Source organism: Salminus brasiliensis, chromosome 23 (assembly GCF_030463535.1).
Source record: "Salminus brasiliensis chromosome 23, fSalBra1.hap2, whole genome shotgun sequence".
In the NCBI taxonomy this organism is placed as follows: Eukaryota; Metazoa; Chordata; class Actinopteri; order Characiformes; family Bryconidae; genus Salminus; species Salminus brasiliensis.
The window spans coordinates 1097349-1120221 of NC_132900.1; the positions used below are offsets into that span (position 1 = coordinate 1097349).

Below are 22873 nucleotides of genomic sequence, written 5' to 3' on the forward strand. Positions count from 1 at the left end.
GAGCAGTGTGTTTGTGTTTCAGGTGATTCATCCTACTGTGGTGCGAACAGGCTGAATTAAGGCGTTATGTGAGAGCACTTATTCACATAATGAGAGCTTTCCCCTCTTTTAATGCATTACTAACAACCTGTAAAGACTGTCACACACACACACACACACACACACACACACACACACACACACACACACACTTTAAGATCAGCACATTCATTCAAAGCAGTGATGCAATGCTACTCTCCTAATGTGTGGACTCAGCTGCACTGATTGGCTCAGGGCCGCTGTTCTGCCCATTTCTGCAACCTTACCGAAATACCTACGTAAATACACACCCACAAAATGTCCAAATGTTTGTGGACACCCCTTTTCAATGAATGCATTTTGCTACTTTAAGTTGCACCCATTTGCTGACACAGATGTGCAACTGCACACACACAGCTTGTCTAGTCCCTGTAGAGAAGAAGTACTGCCAATAGAATAGGACTCTCTGGAGCAGATCAACATCATGACCCTATTGGCTCCATGCTGCCTAATACCAGGCGTGGGCTAGAGGGGTATAGAGCCCCCCAGCATTGAGGAGCTGTGGAGCAGTGGAAGAACATCCTGACCTCACTAAAACTTTTGTAGTAGAATGCAATCAAATTCTCACTGCAATGCTTAACTACAGTTAGCTTGAGATATTGACTCTGTTCCAACTGCAGATGGTTTGGTCTGACTGGGTGTGATTTGGCTTTTATACAGATTTTTGATCAGACACACGGTTTCTTAATCCTCCTTAAGAATGAATGGTGTGCAAAACTTTGTGCACCCTTCTTATGACACATGAATGCAAATACAGTAGTAACACCCTACCAACCCTATGAGGTACTGCAGCAACCATGATAGCAACCTCCTGAGACACATCATGATAGCAACCACCTGGGATACCATAGCATTTACCAGAGACACCATAGCAATTACCTGGCACGCCATAGAAACCCACTGCAATACCATAGCAACCACCAGAACTCCATAGCAACCACCTGAGACACTGTAGCAACCAACTGGGATACCATAGCAACTGCCTAGCATCACCACAGCAACCACCTAACAACCCCATAGCATCCACCTGATATCCCATATCAACCACTGGGCAAAAACACCCTAGTGACCGCATAGCAACAGCCCAGCAACCGCATGGAATTATTAATGAATTCTAATCCATAACAAAACATAATGCACTGAATTATCCTCTAAAGAATCACCATCGAATCATCCTGACATCTGAAATTTACACTCATAACACACACGCACACACACACACACACACACACACACACACACACATCTGCTCACACACACACACACCCAACAGCTGATTATAGACAATCCGTCACTCCTTTACTAACAAAGACTGATTGTGCTCCCTGCTGGCAAACATACAGCACTGCATTATGGGGGTCTGGGCAAGGAGGGGGGCTTGCATGACTGATAAAGACTCCAGCTGCTCTGATTGGTTGTGGCTTCCCATCAATGACACAATGTGAACCCTCGCTCTGATCACCTTCACCTCGCCTGCATCTGTTCAGAATGCCACCCACCGCCAGCAGCAGATCAGGCCTGCTTCTCTCCCGGCGCTCGTGGATCCGCTCTAATGAAAGGAAAAAAGGGCCACACCTGTGGAATCTCAAGGAGACGCACAAGGACAAGGCTCGGAACGCTCCAGGCGGCCAGACGTGACCAGGATCAGTGGCATTCACGGGCCAGCAGAGGGCAGCGTTTCGACACTGAACTGGAGAAGCCGGCGTATCTGCAGCACTCGGCCCCCTCACACTTCCAGCGGGGCTGTAAGGCAGCAGACTGACTGCTATTTGCAGAGCTGCTGCAAACGCCAGGAGAAAAGGAGAAGACCTGAACCTCTCACATCAACAAGCTGGAGCTCTGACCATGCCATCCTCCACACTCAGTACTCACACTAAACCACCTGAACCTCCCCTAAATACAGCTTCACCTGTATAGTTCAGATAAGCCTGTATTTTTTTTTATTAAACTTTATTATACATATGCAGTCAAACTGTCCGGCCACATGAAATAAGGGGCCGAAGTAGAGCAGAGGGGTATAACGCCCCCCAGAGAAGTACTGCCAATAGAATAGGACTCTCTAAAGCAGATAAACATCATGACCCTATTGGCTCCATGCTGTCTAATGTCAGGAGTGGGCTAGAGGGGTATAAAGCCCCCCAGCATTGAGCTGTGGAGCAGTGGAAGAGCTGTGTTCTCTGGAATGATGACAGTACAGCTCCATGAGTTGGAGATAAGATGAGGTGGGGTGGTGATCATTCAACATCCTGACCTCACTAACACTTTTGTAGCAGAATGCAATCAAATTCTCACTGCAATGCTTTGTCAGTTAACATGTCCTAGAGATATTGATTCCAACTGCAGTTGGTTTGGTCTGATCTGGTGTGATTCGGTTTGTATACAGCTGTTTGATCTAACTGACGGTTTCAATCAGCCCTATGAGGTACTGCAGCAACCATGACAGCAACCACCTGAGACACCATAGCAACCACTTGAGACACCATAGCAACCACCTGAGACACCATAACAACCACCTGGGACACCATAGAAATAACCAAAACTCCATAGCAAACACTTGAGACATCATAGCAACCACCTGAGACACCATAGCAACCACCTGGGACACCATATAAATAACCAAAACTCCAAAGTAACCATTTGAGACATTATAGCAGTCAACATATATGCTGTCAAACTGTCTGGCCACATGAAATAAGATAAATGGCCAGATGGATAAAATGTAGATATACAGATAAACAAAAACAAATATATAGAGATACAGTAATATTATATATATAAAAAATAATTACAATATATATATATATATATATATATATATATATATATATATATATGTTTATATGTTAATACATGATAAATGATGTTAATAAATTATAAAAACATACAATGCAAGTATATAAAAAAGTACACAAATATATAAATAGTCCTAGCCCTTCCTAGCCCTGGTTCTGGAGGCCCGCTGTCCAGCACACTTTTGTGCTTTCTCCACTTCCAGCAAATCCTGACCCAACTAATTAAGGTGTTAACAAGTCCTAACTGAGGCATCCTAAAGCCGGGGAAACGCTGTAATGTGCCCCCAGGTCCAGGTGTGGGGATCACTGCTTCAAAGCAACGTTACAGTCAATAATCAATAGAAGTCAACAGTCACCAAAAAGCATTAATATTCAACTGTTGACCACCAGCTTCACTCACTGCTGACCGGTTCGTTTGAACAGACAGTGGAAATACGGAACACTGCACTGTTTACAGTGTCATGCAGCAGAAATCCTGGCCTTCACTGTGTGCTGATGAGGCCTGCTGGAGTGGGCAGCTGTATGAACAGGATCAGCTGTGCGGTTGGCACACATGCACACACACATACACACACACACACACACACTCACGCTGGCACTTGGCGCAGGGGTCCTTCTCGTACTCCAGCTGTTCTGGCGTCTGGCTGCGGACGCCGGTGGATCGCCGCAGGGCCCCGTCCTCACGCAGGCGCGCCGCTTCCTCCTTGGCGTAGGCGCCCAGCTCCTGGGTGTAGCGGCCATACATCTACAGCACAGAGGAGAGGTGGTGTTATTAAAGGGCCGGCAGCCTGATTGGGCGAGGCTAAACTGCTGTAGGATGAATGGGTGGGGCTAAACTGGTATAGGCTGATTTGGGCAAGGTTACACTGCTGTCGGCTGAATGGGCGTGGCTAAACTGCTGTAGGCTGAATGGGTGGGGCTAAACCAGTATAGGCTGATTGGGCAAGGTTACACTGCTGTCGACTAAATGTGCGTGGCTAAACTACTGTAGGCTGAACGGACAAAGCTAAACTGCTGTAGGCTGAATGAGTGTGGGTAAACTGCTGTAGGCTGAATGGGTGGGGTAAAACTGCTGTAGGCTGAATGGGTGGGGCTAAACTGCTGTAGGCTTAATGGGTGGGGCTAAACTGCTGTAAGCTGAATGGGTGGGGCTAAACTGCTGTAGGCTGAATGAGTGGGGTTAAACTGCCGTAGACTGAACGGGTGGGGCTAATCTGCTGTAGGCTGAATAGGTGGGGCTAATCTGCTGTAGGCTGAATAGGTGGGGCTAAACTGCTGTAGACTGAATGGGTGGGGCTAAACTGCTGTAAGCTGAATGGGTGGGGCTAAACTGCTGTAGGCTGAATAGGTGGGGCTAAACTGCTGTAGACTTTCTATAATACGTCCCCTTTAAGATGGTGTAAGCATCATTATAGACCATAACTGTACACACCCAACAGCTCTACATGAAGCATAAGTGGAATACAGCAGGTGATGTGGTAATGACCCTCTTTGCATCTCAAGTGGACAGGCTGTCAATCTTTAGTGCAACCTGCCGGGAAGGGCAGATCAGGTTCATACGAAAGGGACCTTGAAAGCAATGAACCAAGTGCATACCAACGTGAATGCTGGGCATTATATGGACACAGCTTAGACATGCGAATCTGTTCAGATCTAATTAGTGAAAAAACTCAAAAACATTAGAAACCATCCGAAACAAAAAGGCCAGGGGCAACTAAAGCACATCTCGGTGGGCTGCACCACCAAACAGCAGTTTGAACTGATTTAGTGATGAGAGACGCCGCTCACTGCACTGGCATTCAGAACTGAACACAACGGATGGTCATTTAGTGAACCGTGGAGGTGAAAATTAAAGTAACGAACCTCAGGGCTGAGTGTAATGAGGCACAGCATTGGAGTTCCTAAATAAAGCCCTGCTAATGTACACCAAAACAAGCTGTTTTCACCAACGACTTGAGCTGCCAGCCTCGATCCGAGCACAGCTCACTGCATGTGAACAGCTCTCACGATGACGGGCATGACGTTTGTCAGCAGTAATAAAGTGCAGTGCGCTACGCCTTTCATACAGGCTACGCCACCCGACCAAGAACTAATAAGACCTGTTGTCAGGACAATTTTCATTCTTCTGCCGAACACAGAACAGAACAGGCTCTATTTTTATACTCAAGTTCTCACACATCCCCTCAGTGTGTCGATTAAAAGACACCTCGTCTCCGAAGTATTTTTAACACCAGACACATTCAACAGGGTCACCATTAAGAGAGTGTGTAGCCAGACAATCACTCTCAGTGTGTTTGGAGACCTAGAGAACAGAATATTATTAGTCTCATTCAGCATGAGTTTGAGGTCATGCAAGGATTTCCGAATGAAATTAAACTCGTTCTGTCAGTCTTTCTAGACCCAGAGTGAGAAAAGAGGCAGAAGAATAAGCTTCAGCAGCCTCATTACCATATAATATAACACTAAACATAAACAGCACCAGCCCCAGAACAAACCCTTGAGGTACGCCGTTTACAATTCCCAGAAATAGTGCATACTGAGGGTAGGAATGTTACCATGCTGCTGGTGTTGTGATAAATTTACAATACGCTCATCATCAGGTATGTCATCAGTATTCCTCGAACATTCCTAGAACGACTGCAGGGATCATAAAAGGACAGATTTAGGCCAATAAAAACAACCTGTAAACAACAGCAGCAGCAGCAGCAGCAGCATTCGGCGGACCTGATATATATGGGCCTAATATGCCATTCTCTTATCCACCTTATTCCTAAACCTTCGACAGAAAGCAGAAACAGGCCACATGCCAACACTAACCACTTCCAATCATTATAGAAAACATACACCAATGAGCCAAAACTTTATGACCACCTGCCTTATATGCTGTTATTCCTCCTTGTGCCACCAAAACACTACAAGAACTCAGAAGGTGGTTTCTATGGTCTTGTAGGATCTGTAAGTTGTAAGACAGAGCCGCTGCAGATCGGACCTGCTATTTTAGCGGTTTCCACAGGTAAAGGGTGCACACACACCTGGCAGGACTCATCGGACCAGTCCACCTTCCATCACTCTGAGGTCCAGTTCTGATGCTCACGTGACAGAACTGGTGGGTGACGGAGGTCGGCATGGGCAGTCTGACCAGTCCTGACATTCCTTCTGTGACCATTGTGGTTTCGAGATCATAGTAGTACATAGACAGATGATGATTATCTCTCACATATACCATATTTATTCCATTAGCTCCATTCTCTTAGTATATTATATCCAGACCAACATACTAATGGACCGGAGTGGAACAAACTAGCTACTCCTCCGGTCCTGAGTGTAGGCCTAATCTGTTTTCCCTATGCTGGCCACAGTGAGTTATTGTTCAAGTGACCTCAAAGTTGCATACCAACTCCTTTGGGTATCTCTAGGTGTGATGTTAACGCCCTTTTGTTTATTCATATCACAATTAGGTGTAACCAATGCATTGTAACTTATTTGTCTTCTGTGAACCAATGGAAGGTGACAGCACCCCACTGGGGAGATATATACCCTTTTGTAACTTCAACCTTCGGAGATCTCTGGGTATTTGCCAGGAGCTTCTCCCTGGCCAAAAGCTTTTCAATAAGTAAATTGCTTTGGAGCATTAATTGTGACTCTGTGATTTTACTGATTTCCACCACACCATCATTAAACAGCTCTGTTTTTGTGGAGCAGTAGGACTTCACTTAGCCTTCATCAGGTCTGTCGGTCGGTCCTCTGAGCATTGTCGCTAGGTTCTCATCCCCTCAGGCCTTGGAGTCGTTTGAGATGCTCCAACCTCTCAGACGTCTGGACCTAACGATCTGACCCTCGTCAAAGTGTCTCAGGTCTTCACGCTGCCAGTTTCTCCACAGAGTGTTCAGTTAGCGTCTTACAGAGAATCTCGACCGTATCCACTTCAATGCTGGACTCTCACTGTACACCACAGGAACCTCTTAATCATATAATGAGCAAAGCAAGATCTGGCCTGCAGGTCAAAGACAATTGCAGTCAGTCTGCAGGAAAGCGAATCGAGAGGAATCGTATCCAATTCATTTTCCACCTCAGAAAAAGCAGCAGAGAGGCGATCTCGCTCAGACATCCCGACTCCTTTAAGAGTCAGCAGTGCAGCGGTGACAGAACTGTGAGCTGAAATTCACAAAGCATCTCAGAGTGAAAGTGCTGACAGAGTCAGATTCCTCTGCGTTTTGCAGGTCATCTTGGTCACAAACACTGATCCCGGGATAGCGCCGCCACTCTGAGACGCTTCCTGAATAAATCTTCTGTTTAAAAGAGCTTGGAAAGCTCTCCGCGCACAGAGAGTCACCTTCCTGAACAGGAGCAACACGGGGCGCTATCCAAACTTTAGGGATTATCCCTGTCTTGATGAGGCTGAAAGGTACAGCGGCAGTAAGAGCAGGCCGAGGTTCTCCACTCCACCCGCTTCCTCACCATGTTAAATTTAATCAAGCGGTCCAATTCGTCCAAAGTATCAACTGGCCCAAGATTAAACAGATTAATCTTCTCTGTGGCCGAACATCAGGAACAATAAGGCCAGATTGAACGGTGCGGTGTGTATCAGCACGCGGGACGCTCTTATCATGCAATCTATCAAACAGGAGGGCTGTGGGATAAGAAGACAATTAAAAGCATGACAAATTACCTCTTTATCTCTGCAGGACCCAGGATGGAGAACCATTTCATGGCAAAGACATGCAGTAACGTCACCAGCTTCCATATTGTCTCCAGGCGGTTTGCCCTATCCTTTTTATACATTTACAATCCGATAATGCTTGGCTGTGACAATATGAATATTGAATTTACAATATTTTGACATTCCACTGTCCATATAGGACAATATCTGCTCCAAAAACGTCTGGAAAAACAATCTGGTCATGTAAAACAAGGTTTGGGGATCCTACATTTCTTAAATTCGCAATCCTGAATTTATTACATTTAAGCGTTGGACCTATTTGCCATCCTGTTTTCTTTATTTGCAGTCCTGTGGTACTTAAATCCATGCACTGAAACTATATGCAATTGTGAATGACCTATTTACAATACTGAATAGAAAAATAATTGTTGGTGTTAGACATATCGGCAATCCTTAATCTAAAAAATATTTAATGTTGGACCTATTTGCCATCCCATTTTTAAAAATGTAACTGTCTGGCCTATTTGCAATATGTGATTCTTAAATTCATGCATTAGAACTATCTGCAATCGTGAAGAGTCCATGTGTTGGACCTATTTACAATACTGAAGTAAAAAAAAATTAAATATTGGATACATTTGCGATCCATTTTTTGATTCCATTCAATTGTTTTTGTTTAGGTCCAAATAGTTCCAATGTGAATTTATTATATTCAAGTGTGGGACCTTTTTGCCATTCCAATTTGTAATAATTCACATGACGTATCCTGCAATCCTGTATTTCATAGATTAATGTGTTGGACCTATTTGCAATCCTACATTAAAATAAATAAATAAATAAATAATGGTTGGACCTATTTGCCGTCCACACTTTGGAACTCTGCAATTGTAAATGTCCTACGTTGGACCTTTTTGCTATCCCAATTTTCATTAATTCACGTGTTGGACCTATTTGCCATCCCATTTTTTTAAAAACTGTGGTTCTTCAATTCATGCATTGGAACTATCTGTGAGTCCATGTGTTGGACCTATTTACAATTCTGAATTAAAAAAATATATAAAATATTGGACCTATTTGCAATCCATTCTTTGTGATGCTCTGCAACTGTTTATGTGTTGGACCTATTTGCCATCTTGAATATATTATATTCAAGTGTTGGACCTTTTTGCTATCCCAATTTTTAATAATTCACATGTTGGACCTATCCTGCAATCCTGGATTTCTAGATTAATGTGTTGGACCTATTTGCCAAACTACATTTTCTAATAAATAAATTAATAAATAAATAAATAATGGTTGGACCTATTTGCAGTCTATGCTTTGGAACTCTCTGCAATTGTAAATGTCCTACTTTGGACCTTTTTGCCATCCCAATTTTCATTCATTCACATGTTGGACCTATGTGCAATCTGTGGTTCTTAAATTCATGTATTGGAACTATCTGTGGGTTCATGTGTTGGACCTATTTGCAATCCATGCTTTGGGATGCTCTGCAACTGTTTATGTGTTGGATCTATTTACCATCCTGAATTTCTAATAATTCACATGACGTATCCTGCAATCCTGGATTTCATAGATTAATGTGTTGGACCTATTTGCAATCCTACATTTTCTAAAAAATAAATAATGGTTGGACCTATTTGCAGTCCACGCTTTGGAACTCTCTGCAACTGTACATTTCCTACGTTGGACCTTTTTTGCTATCCCAATTTTTAATAATTCACATGTTGGACCTATCCTGTAATCCTGGATTTCGTAGATGAATGTATTGGACCTATTTGCAGTCCAACATTTTCTTTTTTTTTTTTATAAATACAAAAAATAACAAAAATATATTGTATAAAAAAAAATATAAATATATATATATATATATATATTTTTTTTTTTTTTGGTAAAGCGCAGTTTGTGGTAAGAGGAGCTGTTTGTGCACTTTGTCAAGTGTATGATGAGCAGCATCAGGAACGCCAGGGCTGGAAGAAGTCAGACTGAGGCTCTGATGGAGACGTATAAAGCAGCAGAAACAGCAGCAGCAGCAGTTTTATACTCTCATCATGAGCCGCTGTACAATTACACAGAGAGGAGAAATCCATACCACTGCTAACCTGCAGACGTGCGGGAACGGCTCAGTGGTTACCGTCTTCACGCAGATTGCAGAGTTAAACCGCAGGACCTCTGGGATCCTGATATCAATATTCCTGCCCCGTATCCAGAGCTGCTGCTGTTCTCTCATTCTGAACGCCTCAGTCGAGCCTCTCTGGGGGAAAGCCGAGCTGTGGGGAGCTGTAAACACCTGTACGCCGTTCTGCCTGGCCGCTCCGCTGCACCAAATCACACTTAAGTGATGTGTTTTAAACCCCCCTCAAATTTATTAACCTTTAAAACACAAGTCCACACGAGTCCCGTCGACTGCAAATCACCTGCCCCGGTCACCGGCAGCAGCACTGACCACAACAAAGCCATCACACTCAATTTACTGGTGATAATACATGACATATCCTGTGATCCACAGTCATTTCATATCATGCAGTTCAATTCAAGCAAATACACTAAAAGGACAAAAGTATTGGGACACCTGCTCATTGTTTCATTGTTTCTTTTGAAATCAGGGTATTAAAAAGAGCTGATCCTGCTTTTGTTGGAGTAACTGTCTCTACTGTCTAGAGAAGAAGACTTTCTACTAGATTTTGGAGAAGGAGCATTGCTGTGAGGATTTGATTGCATTCTGCAACAAGAGTGTTAGTTAGTGAGGTCAGGATGTTGGATGATGATCACCACCCCACCTCATCATCCCCACCTCATCCCCAACTCATCACAACCCAAAAATACTGGACGGAGCTCCACCATCAGTGCTGGGGGGCTTTATACCCCTCTAGCCCACGCCTGGCATTAGGCAGCATGGTGCTAACAGGTTCATGATGCTAATCTGCTCCAGAGAGTCCTATTCTATTGGCAGTAATTCTTCTCTACAGGCCCTAGACAAGCTGTGTGTGCATTTGCACATCTGTGTCAGCAATGAGTGCAGCTTAAAGTAGCTGAATGTATTCTGTAGAAAGGACGCCCCTCTCACGTCGTACAGGACTTTAAGGATCTGATCTGCTGCTAATGCTGGTGTTGGTGTTCCAGATCCAACAGGTCACCTTCAGAGGTCTTGTGGAGTCCATGCCTGTAATGGACAGAGCTGTTTTGGTGGCACGAGGAGGAGCTAGGTAAAAATATTAGGCTCTAATGTTAGGTACTAATGTTATGGCCCATTTTAGAGTTCAGCTGGTCTTGCGGAGTTCCTCAAGGTTCAATTTTAGGGCCTTTGATTTTCTATATGATTGATTTTCACAGGAACAAAATTCTACATTTCTCTTCACTCAAATCATGATAGCCAACTGTGTGGCAGATATTTCTCAGTGTCTCAAAGTTTTCTACAATTAAAACAAGAAAAAAACGGAAATCTGAGAAGCCTTGAAATGAATTAGAATTAAAGTGAGTTTAAATTCATTTTACTGTTGTTTTAAACAGTAAACTCTAATTACTGTTGAATGTAAGCGTGTTACTGTTAAACACAGCTGCTCCCTGCATTAAAGACCCTTGCATTTTAAGCCCATTTGCTGCAGCTCCACAGCAGGGCCTTTACTGGGACTCATATGAGGTATGAAATTGTTCATATTAGCAGTGTAATGCTGTGACTTACAAATATTTTCACTGAATGCTTCTGCTAATTAGTACAAATGTGCGCCTGCATGATTAAAACCGCAGCAGAATTTGCAAACGAGGAAGTCAGGGAAGAGAGACGAGGATCCATATTTATAAGCTGGGTGGAACAGAGCTGCAGTTAGACTTATAAATAAAACACTCCAGTTCTGTGTCTAGGGTGAACGGCTGGCGCACACACAGGTTCTAGGTTAAGTGCTAAGCTGAGGATAATGATGTTTAGATGGATAAAGCTTATAGAAGGACATTACAGATTTAATAACGGAGCTTTAGAGCTCTAGAGTACCCACCTTAGCCCACTACTAACGACTGGGGCATCACAGCACCAATCAAACGCTTCGATTTCCATTCCGATACCAAGTGTTGTATCAGTGCTCGATACCAAACGATAGGGTAAAATATCCAAAACACTCAGAACACGGGACTCCGACTAAGCCACTGGATTAAGACTAAGGATCGCTAGTTCGAATTCCAGGTCATGCCATCAGCTGCCATCAGCAGCCGGAGCCAGAGAGAGCACAACTGGCCTTGCTCTGTCCAGAGGGGGTTGATGTCTCTCTCTCTCTCTCTCTCTCTCTCTCCACATCACTTCAGTGTGATTCAGGCAGACTCAGGCATCTGCTAGCCAATCCATCAGAGCTGGGTACCCAGAGTTTTCCTCCAAGCACATTGGGTTGCCCGATGCCTTTGCACCAGAAGGAGGTGGTGGCTGGTTGCGCATTACATGTCGTACTGGGAGAGTACAAATGAGTGGGCTGGGTAATAGGCTAAAGTCTAAAATCTAAGGGAAATTGTGTTTAAAAAAAAACATATTTAATTGAATCAATAAAAATGTCCTATAATGCTGCCAACACACAACGAACGTCTGGACAAAACCTGGAGCCAGCTAATTTTAAATCTTGAAAGCCAGATCTAGCACTGGATTAGATCTTGGACCTATTTGCAATCCTATATTCTCAGAGAATTTTATTTTTATTTGTTATTTTTATTCAGAATGAGTGACCACAAACATCTTGAATAGCACTAAGCAAAAACTTTGGGTTTTCTGAAATCAATACAGGGTCGTTATTTTATGATTATAAATTTAGAAGTGCTAAAGGTTCCAACATGTCCAAAACCTGCCAAAACTAAAGCCTCTTTACATTCTGTTAGTGATCATGATTGGCTACAGCTGGTACCCAGCTAGCAGAGAACGTTACAGGAATGCTCAGATTTCAGGAAGGTTAACCTGTAACGTCACAAAACAAAAAATGTTCCAGGAATGTTCTGAAAACGTGAGATTGAACATTAATGGTTTGCATCACAATGTTATTAGAACACATCATTCCCAGTTAGACAAAAACTAGCATCAAGGAAACGTCCAAAACTAAACATTCAGTAAATAAAGTGCGATGCAATAAAACCTGGAGCTGGAGATTTACATGGAAGTGAATATTTTCTGAATTTATTCGGATAATAAAAAAGGTTAAATGATAATTGAGCTTTACTTTTTGAATTCGACTACCAAACGTAAAAAGCCTAAATTCAGATGATGTTTTGTGAGTGTTCTGGACATTCTGCGAGTTTTGGTTTCTAGAAAGTTCAATCAGTTAGGTTTCCTAGAAGCTCCTACAACTTTATTCACATGACTTTTTGTTTTTTATTCTTTTTCTTTGTTAATTTATACAATTAAATACAGGCTTTTTACACTTGGCAAATGTAAATTCAGAAACTATTTTATTCTATGTTTAAATAAATGCTCCAGATTTTTAACATGTAAAAAAAACAAATGCACTAGAAAAGTGTGGCCCACTTGACTAAGCTACAGGCCTCGTCCAACAGCGCTACTGCAGAGTTAGCATGGCCGCCCCGCCGGGCTCATCAGACATCTGTGAGTCAAGCGAGAGTGATGGGGCATTCTGAGCACTGCCCACCCGTACCAGCCCCCTCTCTCTTCCCTCGCTCTTTTTCATTAGTCTCTCTCGCTCTACCTCTCGCTCTACCTCTCGCTCAGGCTGCTCCCACGTTAGCAGGAGCCCACGGCCACGACAGAACAACAGCAGCTACTGTCTGTTCATTTCTATCCATCCCCCCCTCTCTCTCTCTTTCCCTATAGCTCTCTCGCTCTCTCTCTGTCGATCTCTCGATTTTTCCACTTTACCACTCTCTCACCCCCCTCTCCCGTTTCTCTCTCGCTCTTGATTTCCCTACCTTACCTTTACCACTCTCTCAAGTCCTCTCTCTCTCTCTCAATTCCTCTACCTCTCACCCTATCTCTCTCTCTCCGTCGATTTCTCTCTCAACCACTCTCTCACCCCCCTCTCACCCTATCTCTCTCTCTCTCTCCGTCGATCTCTCGATTTCTCTCTCTACCACTCTCTCACCCCTCCTCTCCACCTATTTCTGTCTCTCTCTCTCCCGATCTCTCTCTCTGTCAATCTCTCTACCTGTCTCACTCTCTCACCCCCCTCTCTCTTGATTCCTCTACCTCCATCATTCTCTCTCTCAATTTTTCTATCTCTACCTCTCTCATCATTTTCATCTCTACCACTCTCTCTCGTCCTCTCTCTCTCTCTCTCTCTCTCTTGATTTCTCTATCTCTAGGACTCTCTCATCCTCTCTCTCTCTACCTGTTTCTTTCTCTCGCTTGATTCCTTTACCTCCATCATTCTCTCTCTCCCTCTCTTGCTCTTTCAATTTCTCTATCTCGACCTCTTTCATTCCCCCTCTCTCTCTCCCATTTCTCATTCTCTCTCTTGATTCCGTTTACCTCTACGACTCTCTCGTCCTCTCTCTCTCTCTCAATTTCTCTCCCCATACCACTCTCTCCCATTTCTCTCTCCGTCTCGAATTCTCTCTCTCTCACTTTGATACCCTGCCAATGTCTCTTACTCTTTTTATTACTTTCTCTCTCATTCTATCACTCTCTGTTACTAGCTCTCTCGCCCATCTTCACTCTCTCCATTTATCCCTCTGTCTGTCCATCACTCTTTCCCTCTCTCCCCCTCCTTCTCTCTCTCTCTCTCTCTCTCTCTCTCTCTCTCTCTCTGGTCATGCTCTGTAAACACACACAGTGTTCTGATGTGAGGAGGTTGATGCCAGCAGCAGCAGCAGCACATTGAGATGTGCATCACGATTCCAGCAGACTCTCTCTCTCTCTCTCTGTCTCTCTCTCTGTGTTTCTGTCTCTCGCTCGCTCGCTCGCTCGCTCTCCGCCCGCATGAGCAGGTGCAGCCTGCAGTGAAAGTAAAGCAGCTCGGCTGCGATTGATCCGCTCCCTCCTCCTCTCTCTAAAGCTCGTCCCATTTCATACAACCTCTGCCCTCCACCGCCACTCACCCAAACCTGTCTCTCTCTCTCTCGCTCTCTCTCTCGCTCGCTCTCTCTCTCTCTCTGCACACATCTCTGAACACACACTGTCCAAATGCTCGAGGAAATCACAGGGGTAAAGCGATACGCAATGCAATGCAGTGTGAGGCGATGCTGCAGCCCCTCACACCTTCTCCCTCACTGCACTGAGAACTGTGTGCTCTGGTATGATGGTGGTGCTCCATCCAATCCATTTGGGATGATGTCTGACCTCCTGACCTCACTAACACTCTTGTTTCTGAATGCAATCAAATCCTCACAGCAATGCTCCTTCTCCAAAATCTAGTAGAAAGTCTTCTTCTCTGGACAGTGGAGACAGTTACTCCAACAGAAGCAGGATGAAATATTTTAATACCGCTGATTTAAGAAGAAACAATGAACAATGAGCAGCTGTCCCAATACTTTTGTCCATATAGTGTATTTAGTGTAGTGGTGTCTGGATAGGTGGGTGTGGTGTGCTTTCTTAGGCCCTGTCCACAGGAATCTAAGGAAAAAGTGTAGCTTCCTCCCTGCACTTCGGTTCCTCCATCCACACCAACACAGCGTTCTTAGAGACTGGAGAAGGATTCTGGGAAGTCTCTCCAGGGTGGAGGGTTTTGAAAAATCTGGACCCAAGAAAACCCACTTCTGCAGATTTCATGACAGTGTTTGCCTATTTGGGATTAGTTCAGTTTACAAGGATAACGGGATCACGTTTCTCAGCAGAGCTGACTAGCCGGTGGATCCACATGAGCTACAGATCAGACAAAGCAGAAAGGGAGGGTAGGCTCCAGAGTGTGAGCTGAACTGTACAAAAACTGACCCACTCTGATCTCTGTACAGTGGTGGTGAATGGAACCAGTTCTAGTGCCTCCCCTGATTACAGTAACCTGGTTACAGTATGATGTGTAGCTCCGCCCATCCCTGTGTTTGAATCTCATCATTTTCCTTCTCATCTTCATTCTCTAAACCGTGTCTCCAACTCCACTGTCTCCAAACTCCAGAAGTTAGCTCTCCCTGTTTTTATCCCTTACTCTGCTCTATCGTAAGAAGGCGGACCTACACTTATTAATGAAATGTTTGACAGATTGACAGCCTAGGCTGGAAGTGGCCGGTCATCTGCAGCAGGACCTGCATGGCGCCCCCTCTCTGTTCAGTACACAGAGGAGCTGAGCTGTAGAGGAACTTTCATGAGCTGCACTTGTACTGGTGGAGCCCTGTTCCACTAACCGGACAAACTGGGAGTCCAGGGGGAAATGCTCCCGTGCTCCTGCACTGGAAGCTCAATGAAGGCGGTCTGGGACACTCAGGGCTTGGTCTGGGAGAAGGAGGCGGGGCTACCAAATCAGTAGGCAGGCCTGGCTCTGTGTCTAGTCTCTCTGGTTGCAAATTTATCAACATGGCGGACAGTTTTGGCTTCATTTCTATAGGACGGAAGGAGACGGAGACGGAATTAGTGGGAAAACAGCTAAAAAAAAGAGAATATTAATATGCGTATCGCAGCACTCTTACTAAACCACAGTCCTGTAATGTTTGGTATGCTCGGAGCCTACCTAAGTCCTCCAGGACAGCTCGACACATTAGTGCTATCACCCTCCGCCTCCTCATTAACAGAGACATTTAACCTGACAGCCCCAACGCAGTCAATCAGCTAGCACCTCCCAAACACAACACCACAGCTCGTTCCAGTCCCGAGACCCTCCAGCCGGCCCTTTACTTCAGCCAAAAATCTAAAGTACAGAGTCCCTACTCCCTTTCCCCCATATGTCATCAATCTGGCAAGGCATGTTGGACGGCTACGAGGCTAACAATGTATCTAACAATCAACAAAAATCTTCAATCCTACCAGGTTAGCATGGTGCTATCTCACCACATACTCCCATCACACCGTGTGGAGGTGTTAGTAATCTCTAACAGACTGACGATGTGCTTTCTGACACTGTGTGACTCACTGTTATGTATAAACTTGGACTGAAGTACAGAGCGGAGCTGACAGAGGTACAGCAGGTACCACATTTCAGCCAGATTCTGAAATAACTCAACCTGTGTGATGATTCAGGCCACTACACAGCTTTCAACACCACAGGCGCAATGCAATGCTCACATTCAACACCTAAACCTGGGGGTGTATTTTACAAAAACAGGATTTCTCAGGCAGCCAGATAGCATAAGCCCAAAGTCAAGCCTTTGGAGAAGACTTGAGGAACATTACAGTAGACCAGTCCTGAACTTTGGGCCTACGTGGCTTAATCAGCTTATTGATGGGTTCATTTGCAGAGGTTTCATGAAGTAACAAAGTACAAATACTTCAGTAGAAATGTAGGTTATCTAAACTTTACTGGAGTAATTATTTATTTTCCAGACTTTTTACTTCTACGTCTCACATTTTCACCCAATTATCTGAACTTTCTCCTCCTTACATGTTAAAATCAGTTTAATTTCCCTTTGTTTTCATTCCTGCTCCTCATCAATAAAAACCCTCTCCAGATAAATCTCTCCATCCGGAAAGTGAGAGTCTGATCCTGATTGGATGAGAAGTATAAACAGACACCATTCTGACTCCCTATTGGTTTATAAGAGATCATCACACCTGCACACGTCCCGTCCCTCTCCAGCGAGCTCACAGCAGACGTCTGTAGTCTAGTATGAAGACTGTGTCCGTGGCAGAGACTCAAGAGAGCTGCAGTGAAACGTCCCGACTGAGCCCCACATTTACATTCCAATAAAGCTTATTGATCACACGCCTCTGAAGTCTGACTTTCTGCAGCTTTACAGAACTTCTAGACAACGACTCCTCATATTTTCCTCCATGAAGCTCATGTTGATGCTCAGTAGAGCACAGAGACGCTCCTTTAATAGAGCTGATATTACTGAAATGCTTCATTTTCAATGGGCAGATCTGCAGCTGAAACAGGAGCCTAGTGCAGCCCAACATTTTTAACATCAACATTTTAATAGATCATTCTCCTCATTATGACTTTTAGAGAAATGGGGTTTTGGGGGAGGGGGGGGGGGGTAGTGCACTATAGACCCCTGTGGCGCGGCCTAAGCTTTCGGTCTTTGTTTTCCTTCCATTACTTTTACTTTTCTACTACTCGTTCTGAAACCAGTACTTTTACACTTTTACTGGAGTAAAAAGCTTCAGTTGATACTTCAGCTTCTATAGAAGTCTTTTAAAACCTAGTATCTCCACTCACTTCTACCTGAGGAATGAGTGTCAATAGTTTTGACACCTTTGTTCATTTGGGATCATAAACAGCTCTTGGACCAATCAGGGCTCGGTTTCTTATAAAAGCAAAAAATCAAAACATGAGCTGTATACAAAATGTTGATGATGGTATAATAGTCACAAAGCTCAACAAATACAATGTTTTCTTTGGGGACTATTTTTTCACTTTGCCCTGCATGTATCCCTATGCCAATTTAAAGATATGAAATTTAAAAAACACATTTTAGACCCAAAATCTGCTCAAAACTATACAGACTAACACATAGTCTAGTTGGTGCGTTTACTCGTCTCACAACACGCTCTGTGCTGCCACCTCTACAGCTCACATCCAATCAATACAGCTTCAAAGTCTTCAAAGAGCCTCACTACTCAGATAGCTCCATTGTGCGCTGACCAGAAAGAGCAAAACAGACATCTATAGCAGGTTTCTGGTCAACAGAGATGCGATTCTCCCTGCCTCTCTCACTCTGCTGGAAATGGAGGCCACTACTGCTGACCCGTTCTCTCTCATGTAACACCCTGCTGGAGTAAATGGAGAGAACACGCTGCCCATCAGAGATCTGGCATACCCTAAAATAGACTGGAGCGTGTTCAGCTTCCTGGAGAAATGGTCAGAAAAGCAATGGATTCATTTTACACTGAATAAAGTAGATGAACGTTTGATCACTGACCCCAGATACAGTCGGTCAGCCAAGACATGTTTGATATCTGACATGTGCTTGTAACACCAGCTCCAGACCAGTATAAACCAGAATATGTTGGGTGTTGAACACTGGTATGCTTGCCAACCAGCACCACACTAGAAAACAGACCAGCATAAACCAGCATACAATGGGTTGTGAACACTGGTATGCTGGGCCACCAGCACCACACCAGAACCAGACCAATATAAACCAGCATATTTGGGGTTTGAACACTGGTATGCTGGTCAACCAGCACCAGAACAGCATAAACCAGCATAAACCAGTATATGTTGGGTTCTAACATTGGTATGCTGCTCAACCAGCACCACACTAGAAAACAGACCAGTATAAACCAGAATATGTTGGGTGTTGAACACTGGTATGCTGGCACACCAACACCAGACCAGTATAAACCAGCAAACACAGCATTCACGAGTTGTGAACACTGGTATACTGTCCAACAGGCACCACACCATCGCCACACCAGCTTAAACCAGTATATGTTGGGTTTTCAATACTGGTATGCTGCTCAACCAGCCCCAGACCAGCATAAACTAGTATATCTTGGGTGTTGAACATTGGTATGCTGGCCAACCAGCATCAGACCAGTATAAACCAGCATACAATAGGTTGTGAACACTGGTATACTGTCCAACAAGCACCACAACATCGCCACACCAGCACCAGAACAGTATAAACCAGCATATGTTGGGTTTAATACCACTATTATTTACATTATACATGTTACCACTGGGCTCAGTTATAAGCAGACATGGTGTTAATTTCCATTTCTATGCAGATGACACACAGCTCTATATATCAGCCAAACCTGACGATAAATTTAGATTACAGAAAATGGAGGACTGTGTAAAGGATATAAAACTCTGGATGTCACATAACTTCCTTCTCCTCAACAGTGACAAAACCCAGCTTCTCCTTTTAGGTCCAAAAGACTCTAGAAATAAACTGTCTGACTTAATGTTAGACTTGGCTGATGCTTCCATCATTCCTGGTTTAGCAGCTAAAAATCTTGGTGTCATATTCGACTCAGATTTATCATTTGAGCAACATATAGCTAATATTAGTAGAACAGCCTTTATGCAGCTTAGGAACATCTCCAAACTAAGAGACTCCTTATCACTACAAGACGCAGAAAAGCTAGTACACGCCTTTATTACCTCAAGGCTAGATTACTGTAACGCATTACTGTCAGGTTGTTCCAGCAGGAACCTCAATAAACTTCAGCTGGTGCAAAATGCTGCAGCCAGGGTTCTTACTAAAACTAGAACATCTGACCATATCAGTCCAGTTCTATCAGCACTTCATTGGCTCCCAGTTAAATTCCGTATCGAATACAAAATTCTTCTATTAACATATAAGACCCTACATGGCCTCGCTCCTGAGTACCTACAGGATCTTATAGTATATTACGAACCATCAAGACTACTTAGATCTCAGGGTTCTGGCCTCTTACTCGTGGCCAAAATTCAGAAAATCTCAGCAGGGGGAAGAGCCTTTTCCTATAAAGCCCCCCAGCTCTGGAATAACCTTCCAGATAAAGTTCGGGACTCAGACACAGTCTCAATCTTTAAATCTAAGCTGAAACTCATCTGTTTAGTTTAGCTTTTGGTAATTAATGTTTCTTAGATAAGGGCTGCAGGTCCAGGGGTTCGAGGACCCAGGGAATTGTAGTACACTGAGATGCTGGAGCTGTCGTCTCGCTGCTTACACGCGATCACTCAGGTTTGTTGACGGTGGAGCAGATAGATGCTGGTGTTCTCAGGGTACGCCCGTGTCCGTGTTACCTTCTGGCTCTCTCCTTTTAATTATGCTGTGATAATCACACCTGCCGGAGTCGTCAGACATACCCAGATGCTGATTCTCAACATTCTCTGCACTCCATAAAATTCCTCTTAGAACTAACTTCTCTCTCTTTACCTTCTTCGAGTAAATGGCCACCCAGCCCGATCTGCAGGAAGATTGCCCGCTGAGGTCCCCTCTACCTGCGTCTAACCAGCTGCCACCTACCAGTCGGGCCAGCGGGTCCCCCCCCAACCCGCCACCACCCATGGCGGACCGGCTGCCGCTGCTGCCTGTTTGGTGGCCGTGCTGAAACCTAGATGGACTCGTGCCTGTCTGACACTATTAATATCACCACTATCAAATCTCTGTTGTATCTGCCTTGGTAATTTTTATCATTAATGTTTAAAACAGTCTGGCCAGAGGAGGATGGGTCCCCCTTGTGAGTCTTGGTTCCTCCCAAGGTTTCTTCCTCCAGCTCTGAGGGAGTTTTTCCTTGCCACTGTCGCCGTTGGCTTGCTCACGGGGGTCTTGGACCCTTCATGTTATTCCTTCTTTCTTCTCTGTCTCTGTCCTTTATTAATTACTAATTATGTAAAGCTGCTTTGTGACGACAACAGTTGCAAAAAGCGCTATACAAATAAATTTGACTTGACTTGACTTGACTTTTGAACACTGGTATGCTGGTCAAAGAGCACCAGACCAGCATAAACCAGCATAAACCAGAATATGTTGGGTGTTGAACACTGGTATGCTGGCACACCAACACCAGACCAGTATAAACCAGCATACACTGAGTTGTGAACACTGGTATACTGTCCAACAGGCACCACACCATCGCCACACCAGCTTAAACCAGTTTAAACCAGTATATGTTGGGTTTTCAATACTGGTATGCTGCTCAACCAGCCCCAGACCAGTATAAAGCAGCATATGTTGGGTTTTGAACACTGGTATGCTGGTCAAACAGCACCAGACCAGCATAAACCAGTATATCTTGGGTGTTGAACATTGGTATGCTGGCCAACCAGCACCAGACCAGTATAAACCAGCATATTTGGGGTTTTGACCACTGGTATACTGTCCAACAAGCACCATACCATCGCCACACCAGCACATACCAGCTTAAACCAGTGTATGTTGGGTTTTAAATACTGGTATGCTGGTCAACCAGCACCAGACCAGTATAAACCAGCATATGTTGGGTTTTGAACACTGGTATGCTGGTCAAACAGCACCAGACCAGCATAAACCAGCATAAACCAGAATATGTTGGGTGTTCAACATTGGTATGCTTGCCAACCAGCACCACACTAGAAAACAGACCAGTATAAACCAGCATACAATGGGTTGTGAACACTGGTATGATGGTCAACCAGCACCACACCAGCACCAGACCAGTATAAACCAGCATATTTGGGGTTTTTGAACACTGGTATTCTGGGTGACCAGCACCAGACCAGTATAAACCAGCATACACTGTTCTGAACACTGTATACTGTACAATAGGCACTACACCATCACCACACCAGCATAAACCAGCTTAAACCAGTGTATATTGGGTTTTCAATACTGGTATGCTGGTTAACCAGCACCACACCAGCACCAGACCAGTATAAACCAGCATATGTTAGGTTTTAACACTGGTTTGCTGGTTTACTAGCACCACACCTTCCAGCTGGAGGATCCAGTTCCAGGTGATTTTCCTTAGGTTATTAAATAATAACAGCAACAATCAAACAGATTTCAAACGAGAATGAGAAGGTGTTTCCAAACTTCTGAAGGGCAGCGTTTAACTGAAACAATCAGCAACACAGCAAACAGCGCTATGAGCATGAAGGAGAGTGAAAGATGAGCCTTGGCTGTTAATTGTACCCAGGTATTACAAAGCTCTCTGCACTAATTACAGCACAAATGTGTGCTCAGTCAATCACACTAATGTATTCCACACTACAGGGAGCTCTGATCTGTTTTAGCTGCTAAAGGGCTAGAAATTCCTCCTGAAAGCATCTAAGCGGAGTTTAGGCCCTGAGCTTTAGAGTTTCATTTCACTAAAACCCTTCCTAGCGGCGCCCTCGCGTCTTAATGTGCTGATTTCTCCACTTTCCTTAAAAACACGGGAGTCTCGCAAGCCTTCGCCCATCTCGCCCCGTCACACCTGCATCAATAAATCTAATGGACAGAAGAGCCGCAGGACGTATTGGATTAGTGTTTAGTATAGAGCCAGGGGCTTGCGTGAAAACAGCCGCTGTCAGCAGGCCCAGACGCTTCCTATTTCCTCAGAAACACGTCTCAACACCTCCGAAGAAAAATAAAGAATTAACACACTGATCCCATTATCCTAATGACGCTCTCCAGCCCACAGCACCTGCTGCGAGGACGACCTGACACGGAGCCAAGGTACAGAATATTAAAGACATCTATTACAGCCCAGGCCCAGGCTGCGGTACGGCGTGGAGCTTCGTGGCCGAATGATGCTGTGGACGTTCTGATGAGAGAGAGAGAGAGAGACAGAGAGAGAGAGAGAGAGTAATACAGCTCTAAATCTGGATGTGGGATTAAATCGCTCTCTGTCCCTCTGGGATCGTGCTTCATTAGCTCT

General features: G+C 44.4%; 1 protein-coding gene across 6 annotated transcripts in view; it reads right to left on the reverse strand.

The window, feature by feature from the left end:
- clcn2a (chloride channel, voltage-sensitive 2a) overlaps positions 1 to 22873 on the reverse strand; it is an 86447-nt gene that overhangs the window by 39779 nt on the left and 23795 nt on the right. For all 6 annotated transcript variants that reach the window (XM_072668959.1, XM_072668956.1, XM_072668961.1 and 3 more), the window contains exon 2: positions 3462 to 3615. In XM_072668959.1, the coding sequence (XP_072525060.1) occupies positions 3462 to 3615 (154 nt within the window). The remainder of the gene's footprint in view (positions 1 to 3461; positions 3616 to 22873) is intronic.